The following is a 20202-nucleotide window of genomic DNA, read 5'->3' on the forward strand; positions in this document are numbered from 1 at the left end:
TATTACACCGGCCCTCCGCCACACACTTCCCCAAGAGGCGTCGCAAAAATAGGATCTTATTAGCCTGGCCCGTTTGGGCGAGCTGTCACTGTCAAATGCCCTTTGTTTTGGAACAATGCGTAGGGGCCACACTCAGGGGGCCAGGTTAAGGGCAGCGGTGTTGAGATGCGGGGGGGTTGGGGTGGAGGTTTGCGACCCTCTGCCCTATGGGAGGAATTCGCAGCTGAGGATCATGGGAGTATCACACCACAGGGGGAATGCAGGGACCCCGCTCCCTGGCGGACTCAAAGTCCATTCAAGAACACGCGCACACGGGCGACCAGAGGACTGGCTCCAGGAAATGCTTGTCGTTTCTCTGCCACGAGAGAAAGAGGAAAGGAAAAATGAACTCTGGCGTGCGCTACTGCCGAGTAAACATGGCAGCCTTTCTAGGAAAGAGTAAAAAAAAAAAAAAAAAAAAAACACATCCATTGCTGCCATCATCAGCCATGACATTGGAAATCAAGTGGGGTTACCCACAGACAGAGGAGAGCAGTATCAGCAACAAAAAAAAAAAAAAAAGTTGCGGAGTTGGTCTGGAGGTGAGAGATCAGAAAAGTTGAGATGGTCTCAGTATAACAAGAGCCAATGAAATCAGGATCGCTTGCTGAATGGAGCCCACAGTGTCTGGGAGTAAAATAACAGCCCTGAGGCCAAGCCTAACAAAAGCAGTGCAGGACCGTTGCAATGGGGTGGGGGGTGGGGTACTGAGAGGAGAGTGTCGTGCTGGGGGGGGGGCAGTTTTGGGGGACAGAAGCTTGCAGGTCGTGGATGTTCAGAAACGGCGCCCACCCTCACACACTTCCCCTGCCAAAGACAGGAGCATACCTGGAGCCAACTGCCAATTCTGTCATGCAAGGAAGCCACTTAAAGCCCAGAAAAACAGTGGCTGAAACCAGCAGCGCATAAAATCACAGCCGGGTTCTGGAGCCGCACAGAGCTTTCATCTGAGGGGGGTTTTAATACCTCACATAGCTCAACGCCCACTTTGCTAACCCGGAGAGGCGAAACCCTGCCAAACCTGGCCTGGCCTTGTGAAAACAGGGCTGTGTTCAGAAACACACTGAATGCTGCAGCTCACCCCATCAGATCCAGAGCGCCAGTTAGGCAATGTGTGACCCAAAACTAAAGGGGGCTTTGGAATTTGGAATTTCTCTTCTCTGGTTTTCTTGTGCTCATACACATACACACACACATGTGTGTGTGTGAGTGTGTGTGTGTGTGTGTGTGTGTGTGTGTGTGTGCGCGTGTGTGCGCGCGCATACTAAATATTCAGTTATAACAGATTGATCTCAGATGGCAGAACTGATGCCAAGGCAGTGGGAACACTGCAGCCCCCCCCGCCAGAGAGCCAAAGCGAGAGAGAGAGAGAGAGGGGGGACAAACAGAGAAAGCAGAAGGGGTGTGTGGTAAGGGAAGGGATATTTTACCCAAAGGGCCCAACGAGAGAAACTGTAAATGCCTAAAGCTAAATTGGACGTTACTTAACACAGAAGGAGGGATAATACCGAATAATGCCCCACAGATGGCTGCCGCTTAACAGAAACAGCAGGAGCATCAATGAGACACAGAAAGCATGCTTATGTCAGCAAGTTTCCCCAGCCAGAACACTTACATACACTGGCCAGCCTCAGGCAAAATCAAGTAAAAAATGTTAAGCTGCCAAAGTCCTAAAAGTTCCCAAAACTACTCAGTGGGATTCTAGTAGGACTCATCCTCTCCAGATGAAGAAAGGCGATCCACAAGGGAGGTGACGCGTATGCTGGTCCTACCGATGAGTCATACACTCCCTCTGTGGTTTTGTTCTACCCGGAGCATGAACAGAGGAGCTCGGAGAGGAGGGGAGATGCTCCTCTCTGCGTTCCGCTGTGTGCCGGCACCGTGCCAGGGGCAGCCAGCAACCAGGCTGCGTTTAACGACTTGCTCTGCAACACTGCGCATTACGAAAATGAAAAGCCGCAGACCCCGCACGTAATTAAGCCCATTCAAACAGGCCAGCCACTCCCGCTACGCCATATTGGCGGCCCCCGTGTCCGCTGCCAGCGTCTGTTTGTTTACCCAACGGCCGCGTCCTTCTGTCGCGCTGTCCTCCGGGTGGGCGTGGCGGGGCTCGGCACAGAAGGGCCGGCACAAAGGAGGTCTCGAGGGAGCTGCCGACACTCAGCCGCGACCAGAGAGCATCCTGGGAAGGAAGAGCTGGAGGCGCCTCCCCGAGAGACCACCAAGCCCACGGGCATATGTGTTTGGGTAGGCGCACATGTGTGATGGAGTCGCTCTGTTACTGCAGTCACCTGGGGCCCACCCGGGGTAAGATAATGGCCCAATGAGAAACGCCAAGCCTTAAAGCGGTGTCTTTCTGAAGGTGAACAAGCCACACAACACAGGTCTATTCATTTCACTCACGCCCAGAGAGTTCACACAAGGTGCCCAACGGCTCCCCCGAGCAGGGGGAATTACACCTGAACGAAATGAGGACAATTAGCACCGTGGGAGTGAAATCAACACTCCCAACCTCCTCCCTCTGTCTCTCACACTCACACATGCACACTCTCGCCCTGCGCTACATACACACTATGCCTCCCAGTCTCACCCACCCAGTAAAGCGTTACTGAGGGGAGAAAGCAGCAATTACGCTGTTTAAGAAGAGAGATGAATCTGCGAAGGAAAAACCCATTCCGCCAGCTTAACTGCATCCCACGTTCATTGTGACACATTTCACTCACAGTGCGGATCGCTGCGGTTTAAGGCTCAACGGAGCAGCCCAGAACAGGCTGAATGTAACGCAGCTCCTCCTCGCTGCCCGCGGCACGTGAGGAATGTTTAATATGGATGCAGCACAGCAGCTCTGGGCCTATCAGGGAGGCTCCGCCGTGAGAACAGCAACAGCCAGTCCCAACACACAGCTAAGACTGTAGCCCTTAGCCTGCACCCAGCGGTCTGCTCACAAGGGCTCGTGGGACCTGTTCCTGAAACGGGGTGGAACGATAACCGCTGTCACTCCCAGGAGCGCCCCCTTTTCTTTACCGGAGATCCGATGCCGTGCTGGTGCAGTCAGCACAGTGTGGCGTGACCTCACAGCCCCCAGCCTCGGCACAGGGTGGGCCTCACCGCACAACGCCGTGAACATCAGACAAGCCACCCTCCCTCCCATCTGGACAGCTCTCTGAAGGTTAAACAGAGACGTGTGGAAAGGAGGAGGAGGAAGAGGAGGAGGAGGAGGCGGCGTTCACATGCTTCTTCATAAACGTTTCTTTTCTCGACCCATGACCCTACTTGCATTCCCAGGCAATAGCCAAGGAATTCCTGCACATCATTCACTGGCAAAAAAAATAAATAAATAAATAAATAAACCAAATTGACTTTTCTCTTAAAAATATTTCTCAGCTCTACACACAGAACCCCCATACTGGTAGTGAGTTATTGTAGCACAGTGTTTATTTTGCAGAGCCAACCAATGAGTCCCCTGACACAACCTCACCATTCAAGGGTACACTAAATTTTTATAGTAGCCCCAAAAAAATGCTGGCGTGTTTCCACTTAATGACCTAAAAAATTCTTCCATCCCAAGTATTTTTACTGTAAGACAACAATGGATGAATTCAGCCTGGCCACCCACCCTACCAGTCTCCAAGACCTAATGTCTATGCTCTAATGTCTAACTGTATGCTGTTGGGAGGGTAGATAACATGCACTCTGTAGATATGCTTGAAAATCATACTGGTACCAAAGATACCGGATACAAACAGCGTTCCAAAATATTTTCTGAAAAGTACTTGCTGTCAGTGGCACAAAATCACAAAATGACTATTGAAACATGGGAAAAACTAGACAGGACATCTAAGGTGGTAACTGGTAAGTGAGCTGTGTCATCACGCTACCACTCAAAATGTGCATTGGAGGTCAAATTTAGGACCAGACAGGCGAGCGGTTAGCATATGAGTAGCAATATAGCAAAATATTTTAATCTAGGTAGGTCCTATTCAATGCTATCCGGATACATATCACACACATAGCTTTAATGAGGTAGCTACTGAACATACCTCACTGTACAAATGCACAGAAATCTGAAATAAGAGAAAGTGACATTAAACAACTCCACTTACTAGCTAGCTAATGATCTCATAACAGCATAACAGGTTTAGCGACTTAGCCCCTTCAATGATCTGTACAGAATGAATGTGGCTCATTTATTGCCTTACATGCCAACCTGTCAAGTTAGATTGCAGGCTACTGGCAGTTGACATACATGGTGTATGACCAGATGTATGACCAGATGGTTCAAATCAGATGTTTAAATCATTTTGAATTTTTTCCAGATCTGCTGTGATGGCAACAGCTTAATAATACTCCGCCTGATCAAACTGCAAAATAAATCCCTCTATCTACCTCTGACCCAATGTCCATCAGTGCCACTGGATAGCGAGAACACGGCCTCAAACAAATCAGCGCGTCATCCACAACCTTGTAAGACCAGTCAGGAAATGGGTCTGGCATACTACTATCCCTGTCTCTTTAAACTTTAAAGAAAATCTAACTTTCCATTGTGATTTGAAAACAGCTGCCAAATTCTGATGAAAATTGACACAAAGAGTGCTTCTGTATAGGGAGATGTGTGTTTTTTTCCCCTGAGCAGGAAACATGTGTAGTACTGTTTTTATTTGGCCCAATCCAGTTGTTATCAAGAGCGCTGGCTCACCAGACACAGCCTCCATTTCCTCTGCAAGTGCTTCTCAGTTCACCAAACCCTGCTCCTGCCTTGCCTGCTCTTTCTGGAGCTTGCAGCCGCTGGTTCAGAATGCTGCTGCACGCCTGGTATTCAACCTCCCGAAACACTCTCATGTCACTCCGCTACTCACTGCACTTCACTGGCTTCCGGTAGCAGCCCGCATCCAGTTTAATACACTGGTGCTGGCTTACCAGGCCACAAAAGGCTCTACCTTCCTACCTTCAGTCTCTGATCACCCCATACACTCCAACTAGATCTCTCCGCTCAACCTCCTCTGGGCAGCTGGCGGTCCCCTCACTTCGGGAACCTGGCAGCCGTTCCGCTCGGCCACATCTTTTTTCTGCCCTCGTTCCGCGGTGGTGGAATGACCTTCCTCACCCAATCAGAACTGCGGAATCACTCGCCATCTTCTGCAGGAGCCTGAAAACCCACCTTTTCAGAATCCACCTGTCCCCTATTGTGTAACCTTTCTGTTAGGTTTCTATTAAAAAAAAAATCTTCTGGACTAACCCTGTATCTATGTTGCAGGTTTTGTTTGCAGACTTCTGTTTTATTGTTGTAGGATACACAGGAGCATGGTACTGTAAATAATTAATTTGCATTCCTACTGCAATCTTTTGCCTATGAGGAAGTCAGCTAGACCTGATTGATGCACTAATTGTAAGTCGCTTTGGTTTAACAGCGTCTGCGAAATGCGAAATTGTAAACTGTAATTGTAAATTGCATCTCTGTGCGTGAGTGCAGTGTGAAAACCCCTTTACAGCTCCGTGGAGAAGAGAAAGCAGCACGCCCCATTTGTGAGTGTCACGAAAACTAGGTCTTCATAATTATAGCTGATGACACACATTAGAAGCCCGCCTCGGCTCCGACGGGCGACGGGTGAGCATCCCGGTGCGGCTGGAGCAGCCAGCCGCTCCTGTCCATGAGCCCTGCGTGTCATGGTTTGACAAGCGCGTACACGTCTCCCAAACACAGGTTCAACCTGCGGTGATTCATTCAGCATAGCAGCGGCTGTTGCGTCGTGCTTCAAGACTGTAAAAACCCACAGCTCGCGCAATGTTGGGCGGGGTCCGTCGACTGGACTGCCAAGCCACCGACTGGATTCCTAGAATTCGCGACAGAGGCGATCTCACAGAAAGCCGTGCAGTGAAAACGGTGGTCACGCCATTGTCTACAACGGGATGATTGTATTTTTTTAACCCTACAAAAACAACCCATTGGTGTGGAATGCGTGTTGGGAAACAGCCTCTGAATTACATGACATCGCGTTACATTCATTTAGCAGACGGACTTAGAGTAGAGTGAGTAGAGCAGAGTAACTTCCGGCACAAGAGAACAGAAGTGGCATGCAAGCTTTGGAGGACAGATGTGGAGAGGTTAGCGTCCAGGCACCACTGGTTCAGACTGGTAAGCTATAAGGAGCCATTTAGGGATCTCTGGAGGACAACTGGCAGCACAACTGGCAACAGCTTTGGTCTGTACTATACTCTCCTTTTAGAATCCGAGAGGCAGCCGTTTATTTGTCTTTCAATTAGTTTGCCGGCTGGGCTGTTGGTGTTTATTTAAATGGACAAAGCTTTTAGCCCTGAGCCAGGACTATAAAACGCGCACACACTCTCTTCCTCGGCAGGCGTGTGTTTGTGTTGCAAACACAGACCCGTCCCCACATCAATCTGTGAACAACGGCCCCCGGCTCTCATTTCCTGTCCGAGTGAGGGGACCGCATAACCAGTCTTTCACTTCCTTCCTACATGAGGGAATTGTACAACTAGCCTGAACTTTATTGACCTATTCATATCATATGTCTGAAGATCTCAAAACTCATTTATCAAATTCCAGACAACAACATTTGGCTTCTCAGTTCTCCTCTGATGAATTCAATTGCTCCGGAAAACTGGGGAGCCTTTCTTATGGGCCCCGTGTCACATGGAGCCTTGAAACTGTGCCCAGCTTGCAACCTGGCAACATGTGATAGGTTCTTCCACCACACAATTTTACAAGAAGGGAAAAGACAGACACGCAAGCAGCAAGAAGCCTGGGGTAGGAAGGTCAACGAGATGTTAAAAGCCACTTTGAGGAGGAACAGAGGACAAATATGGGAATAGAGTCAATGTTAGACCCACAGATTACAAAATGAAGGCACTCTCTCTTTTCCCTACAGCAGGCTGGAGTGCAGTGGATTTTCACTTTTCACTTCCATCTTTTTACGGTCTTCAGACTGCACGGGGTATGACATCATAATGCGGAGCGCAGTGAATACGATGTCGCGCTCTGTGCCCGGAGTGCTGTATGGCTGTGTGAAGAGCTGTGTGTAGGACTCCCCGGGTCCTCACTCTGCATTATATCACCGAGTCGGTGAGTCAATCACCCTTCTGCTTGCTGTGGTTTTCTAATGTCTTTAATCTGGAAGAATGGCTCATTCCACATGAGCACCATTAACGCTCACGTTAAAACACTCACTGCTTTTTAAAGATCTAGCTACAATGTAACTAAGAACAACAGGACGCCAATAAGTGGGGAGGAGAACGGAGACAAGATCGCTTCAGACTGCACTACAAACACTTACATTTACATTTATTTATTTAGCAGACGCTTTTATCCAAAGCGACTTACAAAAGTGCATACAGTAAGTACAAAACAACTATTGGACTCTACTGGTGTATTAGCGAACGTACAGCCCAACTGCACAGGAGGCTCGGTAATGAGAAAGGCATGTTACATCCTGAGGAAGGAGCTGTCCCGGCACGTCACCCTGATGCCATGTTCACGAAAGCCCTCGGATATCTTTAGGACACAAACGCAGTGCGTATCTCATGTTGCCGGCGATGTTATCAGCGGAACATGGCAGCTGAAGGCATTTCGAGGCGCAGAAGGGCCGCCCCAGAAAAGGAAATTACACAAGGTTGCGATTCCCGCATTCTTCCCTGTGATAATTTGGACAGCAGATGTGATGAATGGGAACAGAAGCGCCTCTGGAGCAGCTGGACAGCCCTCAGCTGCCGAAAGTGCCACACACACACATCCTTTGGGCGAAAAAAGATAAACGAGAGGTGGTACAGGAAGCCTCCTTGTGCAGCAGGTGATAAGGAATGTGTACATATCACTACGCTTAGTCATTTCAGTGAAACTTCTCCAAATAGATCACAAATGCAACATGGAAGTGGGAGACAAGGAGTGCCCTAAACTCTCCAACACCATTGGGCTGCATACACTGCTCACAAACCTCTACAAAGACAGAAACTTCCCTTAATCTACACTTTCAGATTTAACAGAGAAACTGAAATGCTAGGCATACTCATTTCCACGTCAAAATATCAAACATTTTTTCAGCACAAAACAAAAACCTTTCCTTCCGAAGAGAGCTCCTCAGACTGCCGAGTTAGGCAGGTGGGTTTGACAAGATGAGTGTTCCCATACAGTGAACGCAACGCTGCCCTCCTACGCAGCGCACTGGGAAAGATTCTCAGTGCAACATAACTCACATATAGCAGCCTGGACCAGATCGGCAGTGTGACATCATACCCACGCAGCAGAATGGAGATTAACAATGTGACATCACTCTCATACAGAATGACTGAGCAGATTGGCAGTGTGACCTTCACAGCACAGTGGAGCAGACTGGCAGTGTGACCTTCACAGCACAGTGGAGCAGACTGGCAGCGTGACCTTCACAGCACAGCGGAGCAGACTGGCAGCGTGACCTTCACAGCACAGTGGAGCAGACTGGCAGCGTGCGTAGCTACATGCTAGCACAGATCAGCAGCATGATAAAAGATGGGCAGCACAGGAGCTGTGTGTGCAATGGCAGGAACGCACAGCATCACAGTCCGGACTGAGTCACACTCCACTGCACAATACACTTCACAAATTCTGAAATAATCAGCTGAATCTTGCCATCGTCATTATTAGTATTTAATGGCAGCGGTTTTCAGCGCTGACTTTAACTTTTTTAAACGCTCCATCCACAAGCTGTGATTGCTTCAGGGAGCTGTGCTAACAGGCACGTCACCCCAGCTCCCCTACAACTCTGAGGTAAGCAGGCCAGGTCTGTTTTGTCAGGGCCTTACCTACACGCTCCCGGAGGGCACATGATGTTTGTCTCCTAGTGCTTACATAACACCAGAAGCTCAACGGCTGCTGAAATGAATAAAAACACTGGGAGAACCAAACAGGCACAAGACAGTGTTTAATTCTGAGCGAGTTTAACCCAAAGCAAGTTAGACTGAATGTGGGCCAAAGCCTCTGAACCAGGAGTGGTCAATGCGTTTCAAATAAAGCAGTGAGAATTTGTTCAGGTGGAAAGATAAGGGATCCTGGCCCTTCTCCTGTCTGAACTGCTGGGCCTCTCTCCTTGATGGTTTAACCTGCAAGTGCACTAAGACCCCATGTAGCTCATCCAGAATGCTGTAGCTCAGCTGCATCACGATCTCCCCAAACACTACCTTGCACACCAGCTAGGTTGTTGCACTCTGCAATTTCAGAGCACCTGGCCACCTCTCTCCTTTGTAGCCACATGTTCCAGTCCTGTCACCTGTCTGCTCTGGCCCTGTTGTGGTGGGGTGACCTTCCCATACAGTCTGCAGGTTGTATTTTGAGTCTCCTAACAAAGCCCAGCTTACCTTCCCCTTTTGTATAGTCATACTGATATGCTGTACTGCACTTACGCATAGCACTAGTGTGAATTGTTCCAGGCACTATGCAATGAGATGCAGTTCATGCACTCGTGCACACCCATGCAAACAGGTATCAACCACTGCTCTCTGACCCCATTCAGCTCTCCGGCTGGAATTCAGTATTGCACAAGCGAGAGCGTTACGTAAATGCTTCCGACCAACAATGCGAGTCGCTCACCGTTACGTCAACAGCGGGGGGGGGGTTGGCCAGATACCCCCGGATTACACACAAGACTTCATAAGGGACGGGCCCTGTTGTTCCAGCACCACCCTGCCAGGGGAGTCTCTGCAGCCTGCCACGCCGCCGTTCCGGTAATGACACCCTCCAGCGCGTCTCTGTTTGGGGCCTTTGTTCGGTGGGAGCAGGAGGGAGGGGGGGGTGAGATTACACACACGCACAGAGCCGTGGAGGTGAGCGGGAGGGCCCTTTCACACCCAGCCCCGTGCGGCTCTCACACGTGCAGCCACCTCACGGAGCCGCATTCCTCCTCGAGAATGCGGCAGCCGGAGCGCCGCAGAGCACAGGCCGACACCCGATACGGGCCCACGGTGACCGGGGGCGGCTAAGTTGGCCGCAGGTGACGGGCTCAGTTCCTCCCGCTGTGCAAACATCACACCGACGGCTTTGCGTGGTTAAAGCACGATTAAGCAGCATAACCAAGATCCGGCAGGAAGTGGTGTGATGTCTTGAAGGGGTGGGGATAGGGCATTGTCCCTGAAACAGTTGTGATAAGAGAAAACACACACACCCACAGATGCAGACACAGACACACACACACATTAATCTCAACCCCACTGCAGGCTGTCCTAGTTGGAAATCAAACAAGGAAGACAGGCTTAAAATAATCCGCAAGTATTTTCATTTAATATCACCAAGAAATAACAACTCCTCTGCCCCATTTGACCGTGCGGGATCAGGCTATGTTTTTAAAAGAGGGACTGGGTGACCCAGAAATAAAGTCTGCATAGAGCATTTCACAGTACAGCGTGTCCTGGTTATTCAGCTGGAGCCGTGCTGAATATACGGCACGAGAAGCTGGCCGTCTGAACACACTGCACACGGTTACAGCCTCTGCTTCTCATGCAGGCATGAAGACATCAGTTTCACACCACATTCACTGCTGGAACAGAGAGATCAGGTGATAAGAGTGCTGTGGTGCTCCCGGCCAGAGCGCTGTAAAAGAACAGTGTCAGTGAGAGTTAAGGAAGCGGCGCGCCGGGGTCCAGCTGCGACCGCCGCTGCGCCCGGGCCCCCCCCCGTCCTGCAGACAGAATGGGATTCACCAGCACTGACGCACACAGACCACGCTTCCCCCATGTTCTGCCACAGGGGCTGCACGCATTTCAGCTGACACGATTAGCGCATTCTCCACAGGACGCAGCTGGCCGTAAATCCAGCCCCTCTGCTAGGGAGGGACAGCCCGGCCCTGGGGCGTTTCTCCCGGGCTGGCTACTCACGAGGAGGTGGGGAGGAGGAGGAGGAGGGGAGAGGGGGGAGGGGTACTTACGTCGAAGGCCTCCCTGCGCAGCCCCTCTCCGTTCCGCAGCCAGCAGCGGCTCAGCTCGCTCAGCTCCAGGATGGGCTGCACCTTCAGGCGCACCGTGTCGCCCGACTGCCGGATCATCTCCACGATCTCGTCCCGCGTCTTGCTCTCCACGTTGCGGCCGTTGATCTCCACCAGCCGGTCGCCCGGCACCAGCCCCAGCGCCAGGTCCTTGGTGCCGGCGCCGGGCTCGGCGAAGTGGACCACGCGGCGGTAGACGGCGCCGTCGGCGCCGCGGTCCAGCATGGTGGTGCGGCGCAGCGAGAAGCCGAAGTCACCCGTGTTGCGCCTCTGCAGCTCCAGCTCGCGCGGGTCGGGCATCTGCGGGGGCACCACGGCGGGTAGCCGCAGGTCCGCCGCGAATGTTTTGTCCACCACCTCGGGGATCTGCACCCTCTTCACCGGGGCGGGCGCCCTGGGAGGCTGCAGCAACTGCTGCTGCTGCTGCTGCTGCTGCTGCTGCTGCTGCTGCTGGCTGTGCTTGCGCTGCAGGTCAAAGACCTTGGCCTCGATCTGTGGGGAAGGGGCGGCCGAGTTCTGCCCAGACGGAGTGGAGGCCTCAGAGGGGCTCTCCTCCTTGCTCCTCTGGGAGAAAGAGAAGCGCTTCATGATCTGGCCCACCTGAGAGCTCTGCTTGGTCAAGGAGCCGAACTTGGCCGCCCTCTCCCGGACGGAGGTGCGGTGGGCCTCCTGGCCCCCGTCGCCCTTCAGGTCGTCAACGGAGCTGGCCGTGCTCAGCTGGCCCACGTCCAGCACCATGCTGCCCCGGTTGCTCACCCCGTCAGAGTCGATGTCCGTCAGGCTGAGCTCGGTGCTGCTGGCCACCTTGATGGGGATGGGGCTGGAGATCTCCAGCTTGCCCTTGTGGTCCCTCTTGGAGCCGCGGTGGAGGTTGAAGAAGCCCCTCCTCATGCTCATCTCCTCCAGGCTCCGCAGCTCCGCTGGTGACATCCTCTCCTTCTTGTCCTTTTTGTCCTTCTTCTCCTTCCTGGCCCCATCCTTCTCCTTATCCTTTTTGATCAGGTGGAACATGTCGCCCGGCTCCAAACAGCGTGTCCCACCAGTATGGCTCGGATTTCTTCAATCCAGTGGGGTTTTTCCATACAGAGGCAGAGTTTGAGATGAAGTCAAATTTTTCTTACAGTCTCTTGCACTGTCTCAAGCACTCTCGGCTTTCACTGTATCGGGTTCCCTGAAGAAATGAAACAGAACATCTTCACCAACCTTAACACGCAGCATAACAAAATAAATGACCTACATAATGGCACTGAAATAAGATCACAAATAATTCATCATTTCTGTGGCTGAGAAGAACTTCACCACAAAGAAACAAAACCCCTCTTGCAGTGCTAGAACCAGGCTGGAGCCAATGCTAGCTGAGCCAATATGGCACAATGGTTTTTCCATCGCATTAACCCAAAGCCAGAGCTGCAGTTCATGATGTCACATGTGCTTGCCATCTACCAAATCCTCCAAAGCAGGAGAAGCAGGAAGCTGTGCTTGGCAGTAATGGCAGAGTTTGAACTGTTTTTACTCTTAATTTTGATGTTTTCCTTCTGATTTAAAGTTGAAGAAGAATAATAATCAGTACCACTGCCATGCTACTTGGTTTATCTCCTCAGTTTTTAGGCAAAAAAGATTATGGAAAATCCCTTCAAATCGGAAATAAGCAAGTTCACATACGTTCACGTTGTACACTGGAAAAGCTAGGCATACGAGATTTTTTACCTTAGATACACTCAGATTTTCTCAATCCACAGGGACAGCCCCAGATTATAACTAATTAATGAGAGACCAAGGAGTTGCTAAATACCTTCATACACAAGCGGGCCACTGCCCAACCTACCCCAACTCCCACTCCTCTTTTTATTATATTATTTTCTTTTATTAACCAACTAACAACAATTAACAGATCACAGGAAATACATCACAGGTAAAGAGTATTATGTGGTCCTGGCTTAAAGATCACATTTTAGGCTCCTGTTCCAGCTCTGAGCTAACTCTTGTTGGTGCTGTAGCCAAACTAATGAACCAAGTGAACTCTGCAGAAATGAAAGACACTTTCAGCATGGTACAAGAAGCACAAGCCCTTCACCTCTGTTATGGGTTAAACATTTACAAGAGAACAGCACCTCACACTCCACCTTACCAACACAGCAGGCGATGAGATCACAGGCAACCTTGAACATTTCATGACCCCTCTACGTCTGACCAACTCTCACCAATTCATCTTAGAGAAAAGGAAACGTAGCGACATCTCTGCCAGCCTGTTTCAAACTGATTTCTGACAAGACTCTGGGCGCTGGGCTGTGTTAACAGCAATGAGTACAGGACACAGCTGTTGGGGAAGTCCCATCAACAGTTACATATCTGAGCTGCCGATCCAACAAACCCCGTTCACACCAGCGGGAGGACCCGGCATCGAAATAAGCGCCAATGAAAATGGCCAAATTCTTCCCAAAAGACAGGAAACAACCATTCAAAATCGAGAGGCTGGAAGCAACAGGCCGGTGAAAACTGCTGACTCTTCCATGGAAGCACAGCTGACACCGATCACTTCATACAACCAAAGGGGGGTAAACATTAGACGTGACGAGCAACAGCCTATCGCATATCCCTCATACTGAGAGCTTAGAAGGAGAAACACAATACTATTGTTGAAGACAGGTTACGAAGTTTAAAGTGCCAACCCTACATTAAATATTTAGCTCAGGTGCTCAATGAAGAAATGAATAGATATGTCAGAGGCTGTGCATGTTCACAAAATTATACTTGAGAAAGCCTTTTAGATACTTATCTCAAAAATTAATAGATCAGCCAGAGACTGTATGTGTTCAACTGCTCACAGAGTTGGGAGCATCTTAGGAGCCAAACAATCTGTAAAAGGTGCAGATATTTTCTAAATACCGCACTGTAAATAAAGCTCTTGATAATTTGCCATTTTACACATTATTTACATATCAGTATTCTATACCATTTGCTGGTTTTGTAATGGATTAAGGGGTACAGTTCAGGGAGGCTGTTTCTCTATATGGCAATGCGTAATGTGGTTTGATGCAAGAATAACGAACTGATGCTCCATATTCACTGACCTCTTTTCATTTTAACTATCAACGCTCTTTATCCTTTACTGAGATCAACAAAAATTAAGCAAGAGCTTCTTTAATTCACTTCTTATCAAGTATAATGAGGTCAATGGCCACTGAAATGAATGAAATATGCAGTATGAGGAAAAAGAGAAACATACTGTATACAACAGAATGCTAAGGTTCTGTTGCAAACACTTGGGGGAAAAGTGCGTTGTGATTTAGTGGAACACAGGCCATAATACAGCCTCCTTCGTGTGTGTAGGGCAACATTACTCTTAGCAGTTGTCAAGAGCAAGATCTCACAATGTGAGAGGATTGTGCGTGAGAACAGTGACACCTCAGCACGTGACGCCTGCAACTTCGAGCACCTGTTTGCACTCTTTGGCTGAGATTGCCCAAATAATTCTCGATAAATCGATGAGGGACAAAATCTACACTATTGAAGGCTTTCCTCCAGTCTGCAAATTTGGAGCTGTTAATGTGTAATGGCTTATTTCATCACTGCTTTACGAGCATTTGAAAATCAAAACAGTGAACGGGAGTTTGATCTGGCTACGTGTTATTTCTTCATCGCCCTGGTTCTACACATATTCAGATGAGATACGTGAATGACAAAAAGGCTTATGTTAACTTGAAATGTTAATGCAACATAACATTGTACCTCTCACCTTTAGTCCTGTTTGACATTAAAATACATTAAGTCGTAACTTGGCTGTCTCTACCGGGGCATTCACACTGCACTGAGAGAACGTCACAGCAGTCCTTCACTGGAACGATGTAAGACTACCCCAGGATAAGGTATCTGTAAAGTTGATTTAAACGATTTTGAAGCAAAGTGCGTCCTCTTGGAACATTCTCTAGACGCATGAAGACACCCTGTTCTGGAGGAAAAACATGCGGATAGTATATGAAACGAATTTATTAATCCACGGTTAGTATTATTTTCAGATTCAGGCTAAAGTAAGCATCACCAATGTGCCTTTCAATAACTATTCAAGGGCCTAATAACTTGTCCAATCAAAAAGAAATCATCGCATTAGATTATGTTTTCGCGAAGCCCTGCAAGTTACCATCATTATCCTCCCGCGAGAATATTTTGAGTATTCAGGGTAGTATGCGGTACTGCGCGCACACAATCGTGTCTGACTGGTTTGCTTTTGCATATTAATAATTGTTATCTATGCAAGCTACATAGCTAGGTGTTGCATTACCTATAACACGAAATCCGAACAAATACATTGCTGCAAAGCAAATGTGACCATATGGTCGGTCGAAATGGTGCATTGAGAAGAAAACTGCTGGCTCCGGCTATGATGAAAAGTGGCGAGAAATAACCATGAATATAAGTGTTATTTCAGCTCTGCAATTCCGGTGTTCCAGTTCATCATCTTCCAATCAGTACACAGCGCGCAGGAGATGCACTTCCTGGCTCTACTGTATGTGACAACAATTCTCAGCGGGATCCTAGCTGTCATTAGCAATGTAGTAATTTCTGTAGTTCACTCGTCCCCTGTGAAACACGTCAACATCCTACTATTTGGATTTGATTTCCTGGATTTCTAAAATAGCTGTACGTCTGAAGTAAATTTTGGTCAAACAAACGTACACCATCAGACCTCTCATGACCATCACGCTCTCTCCTGTGCTCCCATTGCCCGAATATTTACACCGTTTCACTTTACACGATCATTTTCACAACAACACAGAAGATATTAGTGTGACGGTCAGCATATTCACCAGCTAATTATACTGCTTCAATGGCAATCCTCTTGACCGATGGACTCTGACATAACTAGCAAGATAGCATTTTCTCAAAATGCGTGGTAACAAGGCAGCTAGCTACCCAGTTTTCTATGATATTCTAAGTAAAACTGCAAGTATCTAGTTAGATAGTTAGCTACCTGGATATCTACAGAGTTAGTGTCTCAATCATGAAAACCGCCATAACTGAAACTGTTACAAACGTTAGCAAGCTACATCCACCTAGCTAATGCCAGTGCGGAGGGGCTATTGTTACCGTTGCAGAATGTGCAAAGCTTGTTCAGAAAAGCTATAGCAGGCTAGCTAACTAGCTAGCCACCTAAGCCTCTTTGCCCTCCTTTTTATTTTACCAGCAGCTTCAGTCAAAAAACCTCATCGTGCGAGTAGATGTAAGACAAATAAAGGTCTCTGCCAGAAACGATGCTTTGTTTTTACACAAAATCATTCATTATCCACTCACCGTTTTCCAGTGTACGGTTTGTCTGCTGGTTGACACCGCTTGTGCAGGTCTGGTGTTGGTGTGAGCGCTAGCTAGCTAGCTAGCCTAGTAAGCTTCTGCAGTATAGTGCGACTGCCGCTGGCCACAAGGCAGTCGGCTCACATTGAGCACCGCCACACAATGCAATCCTGAGGACCAGAGCTACAGTGACTCCTGCTGGACGGTTTGGGAAATTGCAACATGGACATCTGACACTCGGTAGCCAGCGTGCTTGTCAGCTGCTCTTTAGCAAACTAGCAAGTCATTGTATTTTAACTCAAAGGTGCCGCATCAGCTTTGCTTTCGAGTTGTCTTTCGTGTATTAAGTTTTATATTATTAAGTTAGCAAATGTCGGATATCAAGAAGAAGCGGCGATCGTAATGGACGATGCGATATTTCTGATTTATTTTCTTAACCTACGTTTTAGCTAATGAAAATGATTTTTTTCATAACACAATATTTTAGTACAATATTAAGTAAAATAGTAATTTTGTATAGCCTAAGCCCGCATAGCAACTTTGGCCACCAATACCACTATGCTGCGCAGAACAGCAATAACCGAATGCGTTTTGCACTTAATCCAACGGCGTCCTCTTGTGGAACATTATTGAACAGCATTTTTGGCTCTAGCAATGAGAAGCAAGAATACACATGACATTAAGCACAATAGCATCCTGTTATTGGTGTAATTGTGTGTGGCATTTAGCGTTCAAATGCATTTGCCCTTTGTATCTCAGTTATAATTCAACAGACGTTATTGAGAATGTATTCAATCGTAATTTAAGTAATCATAATGCGCTCTCATGGTTTAATACGTTCACAGCCACAGGTGGTTCTGGGTTTACGAAAGACTTTTACAGATTTACACCGAAATACCACTATACTTATTATGTTATTTAAAATAACATTTCCAAAGCAGGTTTTCATAGGAAAGCGTTTCCTTTAAAACCAATGTGTCAAGGCCCCTGTTCATGAGTCGGCCACATCCTTGGATTCAGGTTTCTTTGGAGTTTGGAGATACAATAATACTGTTCACTCCGACAATCAAAACGGTGTATTGTCAAATATTTAGTACTGAGTTTTATTTGATGTTTTGTTCAATCCCTACCACGTTATGTAACGATTCAATTACAACCGTTGGACTGAATTCGTCCTGGAAGTGCACCATCAGTCAAATAAGCAGCACGGCCGTGGTTCAGACGTCTTTCTGTGCCCCTCTGGGCAGCCTTGGTTTTCTCTCTAAACGATTATGTACGCTGCATTGATTTCACACAACGTTCTCACAATTTGTCAAATTAATCTAAACAAGAAGTGTTATTCATAGCTCTCAAAAACAACAAAAAACTAAAGTTAAAAAAAGCTTACTCCTTATTCATGACATGTAGCCTATGCGCTAAAAAAAATACCCGTTATTATACAACTGAACTGGACCAGTTACTGAAACAACGGCGGGGTTTTCAGATGAGCTCAAAGCTCAACATTTAAGACAGACTTCTCCAAACAAGACCTGTTATGCCAATTATTTAAATTATTGTTTTTTTTATTATTTAGGATTATTATTATTTAAAATGGTTTTAACTTGTTTTCTGAATGTTGATGCGCAGCTGTCACTCAGTGTATGAAAACCTCTCAAGTAAAAATAACATTTAATGTACAAAACATCTGATAAAGTGAGTATAATAGGATAAACTGTATGTATGCACTATACAATATATTTCCACACGTGTGTGTGGTAGGTGGGTGTGTGTCGGAGAGGGAGAGAGAAAGAGAGAGATGAGAGATCCATTGGGGGACAGAGTAAATAGAGAAAAAGGTAACAGGCAGCGCTATCACCGCTTTTCAGTTACAAGATTTAACTCCTTTGAGCTTTTGTGGAAGGAACCTTTTTTCAAGTAACTAAATACACAATTGCTCTCTTGACTCCAAAGGGTTTAAGGGTTTGTTAAAGCAAGGAAGAAACCATAAAAATCATTTTTTTACCATGAGCTTGAGAAGAACAAAACTGCTGTATATATGGGTGCATGAGGGGCAGCGGTAAATAACAATACCTGTAAAATGTTTTTGCTAAATATTGAAATAAGTGATTGTGATTAATTCAGTGTAAGTTGTAAATGTAGTTTTTTAAGTGAGTGGTCATGGAAGGGTTCTAGTTCAGTATAATAAGAAATATTTCTATTCTTTCAAAGTGCTATACATTGTGTCTGTATGTGTGTGTTTTGTGTCAGAGTGCCTTTTTATGCTTTAAAATATGGACTTTTTGTACACTGATTGCTAGTATGATAAAACAACTAGAAATTCACTGCAAAAGACTCAAACAACTGTTCTGTTTTTGTTTCTTCTCAGAGTTCATTCATGGGCAATTACAATGGAGGAAAATGTCATCAAAAATGTCATCAAGAGGAAATAGAATGGGGGGTAGTTAGATCATTTACAACCAGGATTTTTTGCCTCGTCCCAGTTTGGCCATGTTGGCCAGTCTAGTCTTGGTGCGCTCTTTCTCATCCGGACTCCTCTTGGACATGCACTCCACAGTGGAGTCCGTCTCAAAGGAGATGGCAGGGGCATGCATGAGGCTGGTTGCCTTCTCTTGGGACAGGGGCGAAGGGGTCTGCAGGACCACCCGGCCCCGCAGCGAGTGTTTGAGCTGCAGCAGAAGGGGGTTGTGGTCGGCGTACAGGCCTGCACGGTCAATGGGGTCCCAGTCCGGCTCGCAGCAGGTGGAGCAGGCGGAGCAGAGCACGCGGAAGATGTAGACCCAGCCCAGGTAGTGCAGCTCCACGATGTTGAGGATGAAGCAGCCAAGGCTGATGCTGAACATGAAGTTGAGGAAGATGGTCTTCTCGGTGGCGCGGGACACGAAGCAGTCGGTCCGGTTGGGGCAGGGGTAGGTCTCGCAGCGGAACAGGTGCGGCACCTCGAAGCCGAACAGGTAGTACTGGCCCACCAGGAAGGCGATCTCCATGATGGAGCGCAGCACCACATGCATGATGTAGATGAGCAGCACCTGACTGGAGAGCTCAGTGGGGTCCTTCCCCACCTCCCCTAGCTCCTCCTCCAGCAGGCTCTGCTCCACGCACTCCCCCTCCTGGGGGCCCCACTCTTCCTCGTACAGGGCCCCAAAGGTGGGCGGCGTGTCCCCCGGGGCCTCCTCGCCATCGCCAGCCGAACGGCCCGCCTGCTCCGGCGGGGGGCCCCGCTTGGCCAGCGCCTGGCCCTTCTCCATCTCCAGCTTCTCGTCCTTGGCGATCTTGTGCAGCACGTACACGATGTAGAAGATGGACGGCGTGGAGACCAGGACGATCTGGAAGACCCAGAAGCGCAGGTGCGAGACGGGGGCGAAGGTGTCGTAGCACACGTTGTTGCAGCCGGGCTGCAGCGTGTTGCAGGTGAACTTGGACTGCTCGTCGCTGTACACGGCGTCGCCCACCAGCGCCACCAGGAGGATGCGGAAGATCAGCAGCATTGTCAGCCAGATCTTGCCGATCACCGTGGAGTGGTTCTGCACCTCCGTTAGGAAGCGGCCAAGAATGGACCAGTCTCCCATTTCTTAACCTGGAGAGGGATGTGAAGCAGGAATATTAGCCATAGGGGTGCCACATCAATGCTAGAGCATTTACCTTATTCAACATTAACATAGTTAAGCCTGCAGTTGTGTGAGAAGTAAAGAGGGTGCACATACACTTTGATTGATAGGGGAAAAAAAAGGTTGTTTTTTTTAAACTGCATGATGAAATGAACTGACAAACACTTGTCTGTATAACACCATTCTTGTTTATCTGTACTGCATCTTTCTCTGTGCTATGTAATTTACATTGGCATGCCCTTACAAAGAAACACGTTTGAGATGTAGGGATGAGATGGAGAAATGCTTCAGAAGATTAGGTTTAATCA

The 20202-nt window shown here is 48.1% G+C and overlaps 2 protein-coding genes across 6 annotated transcripts in view; both read right to left on the bottom strand.

Annotated features, from left to right (window-relative positions):
• LOC118774771 (unconventional myosin-XVIIIa-like) overlaps positions 1–16411 on the bottom strand; it is a 107625-nt gene extending 91214 nt beyond the window's left edge. For all 5 annotated transcript variants that reach the window (XM_036524257.1, XM_036524256.1, XM_036524255.1 and 2 more), the window contains exons 1-2: positions 16293–16411; positions 10947–12174 (exon numbers count right to left, since the gene is read on the bottom strand). In XM_036524257.1, coding sequence (XP_036380150.1) covers positions 10947–12014 — 1068 coding nt within the window. In that variant the 5' untranslated portion in view covers positions 12015–12174; positions 16293–16411. The remainder of the gene's footprint in view (positions 1–10946; positions 12175–16292) is intronic.
• Positions 16412–18739: 2328 nt separating this feature from the next.
• On the bottom strand, positions 18740–19855 carry LOC118775548 (gap junction delta-2 protein). Its single transcript, XM_036525520.1, has one exon. The coding sequence runs from the start codon at positions 19853–19855 to the stop codon at positions 18740–18742; it is 1116 nt and encodes a 371-aa protein (XP_036381413.1).
• Between the last annotated feature and the right edge of the window lie 347 nt (positions 19856–20202).

This window comes from Megalops cyprinoides, chromosome 3 (genome assembly GCF_013368585.1).
Source record: "Megalops cyprinoides isolate fMegCyp1 chromosome 3, fMegCyp1.pri, whole genome shotgun sequence".
NCBI classification, from domain to species: domain Eukaryota; kingdom Metazoa; phylum Chordata; class Actinopteri; order Elopiformes; family Megalopidae; genus Megalops; species Megalops cyprinoides.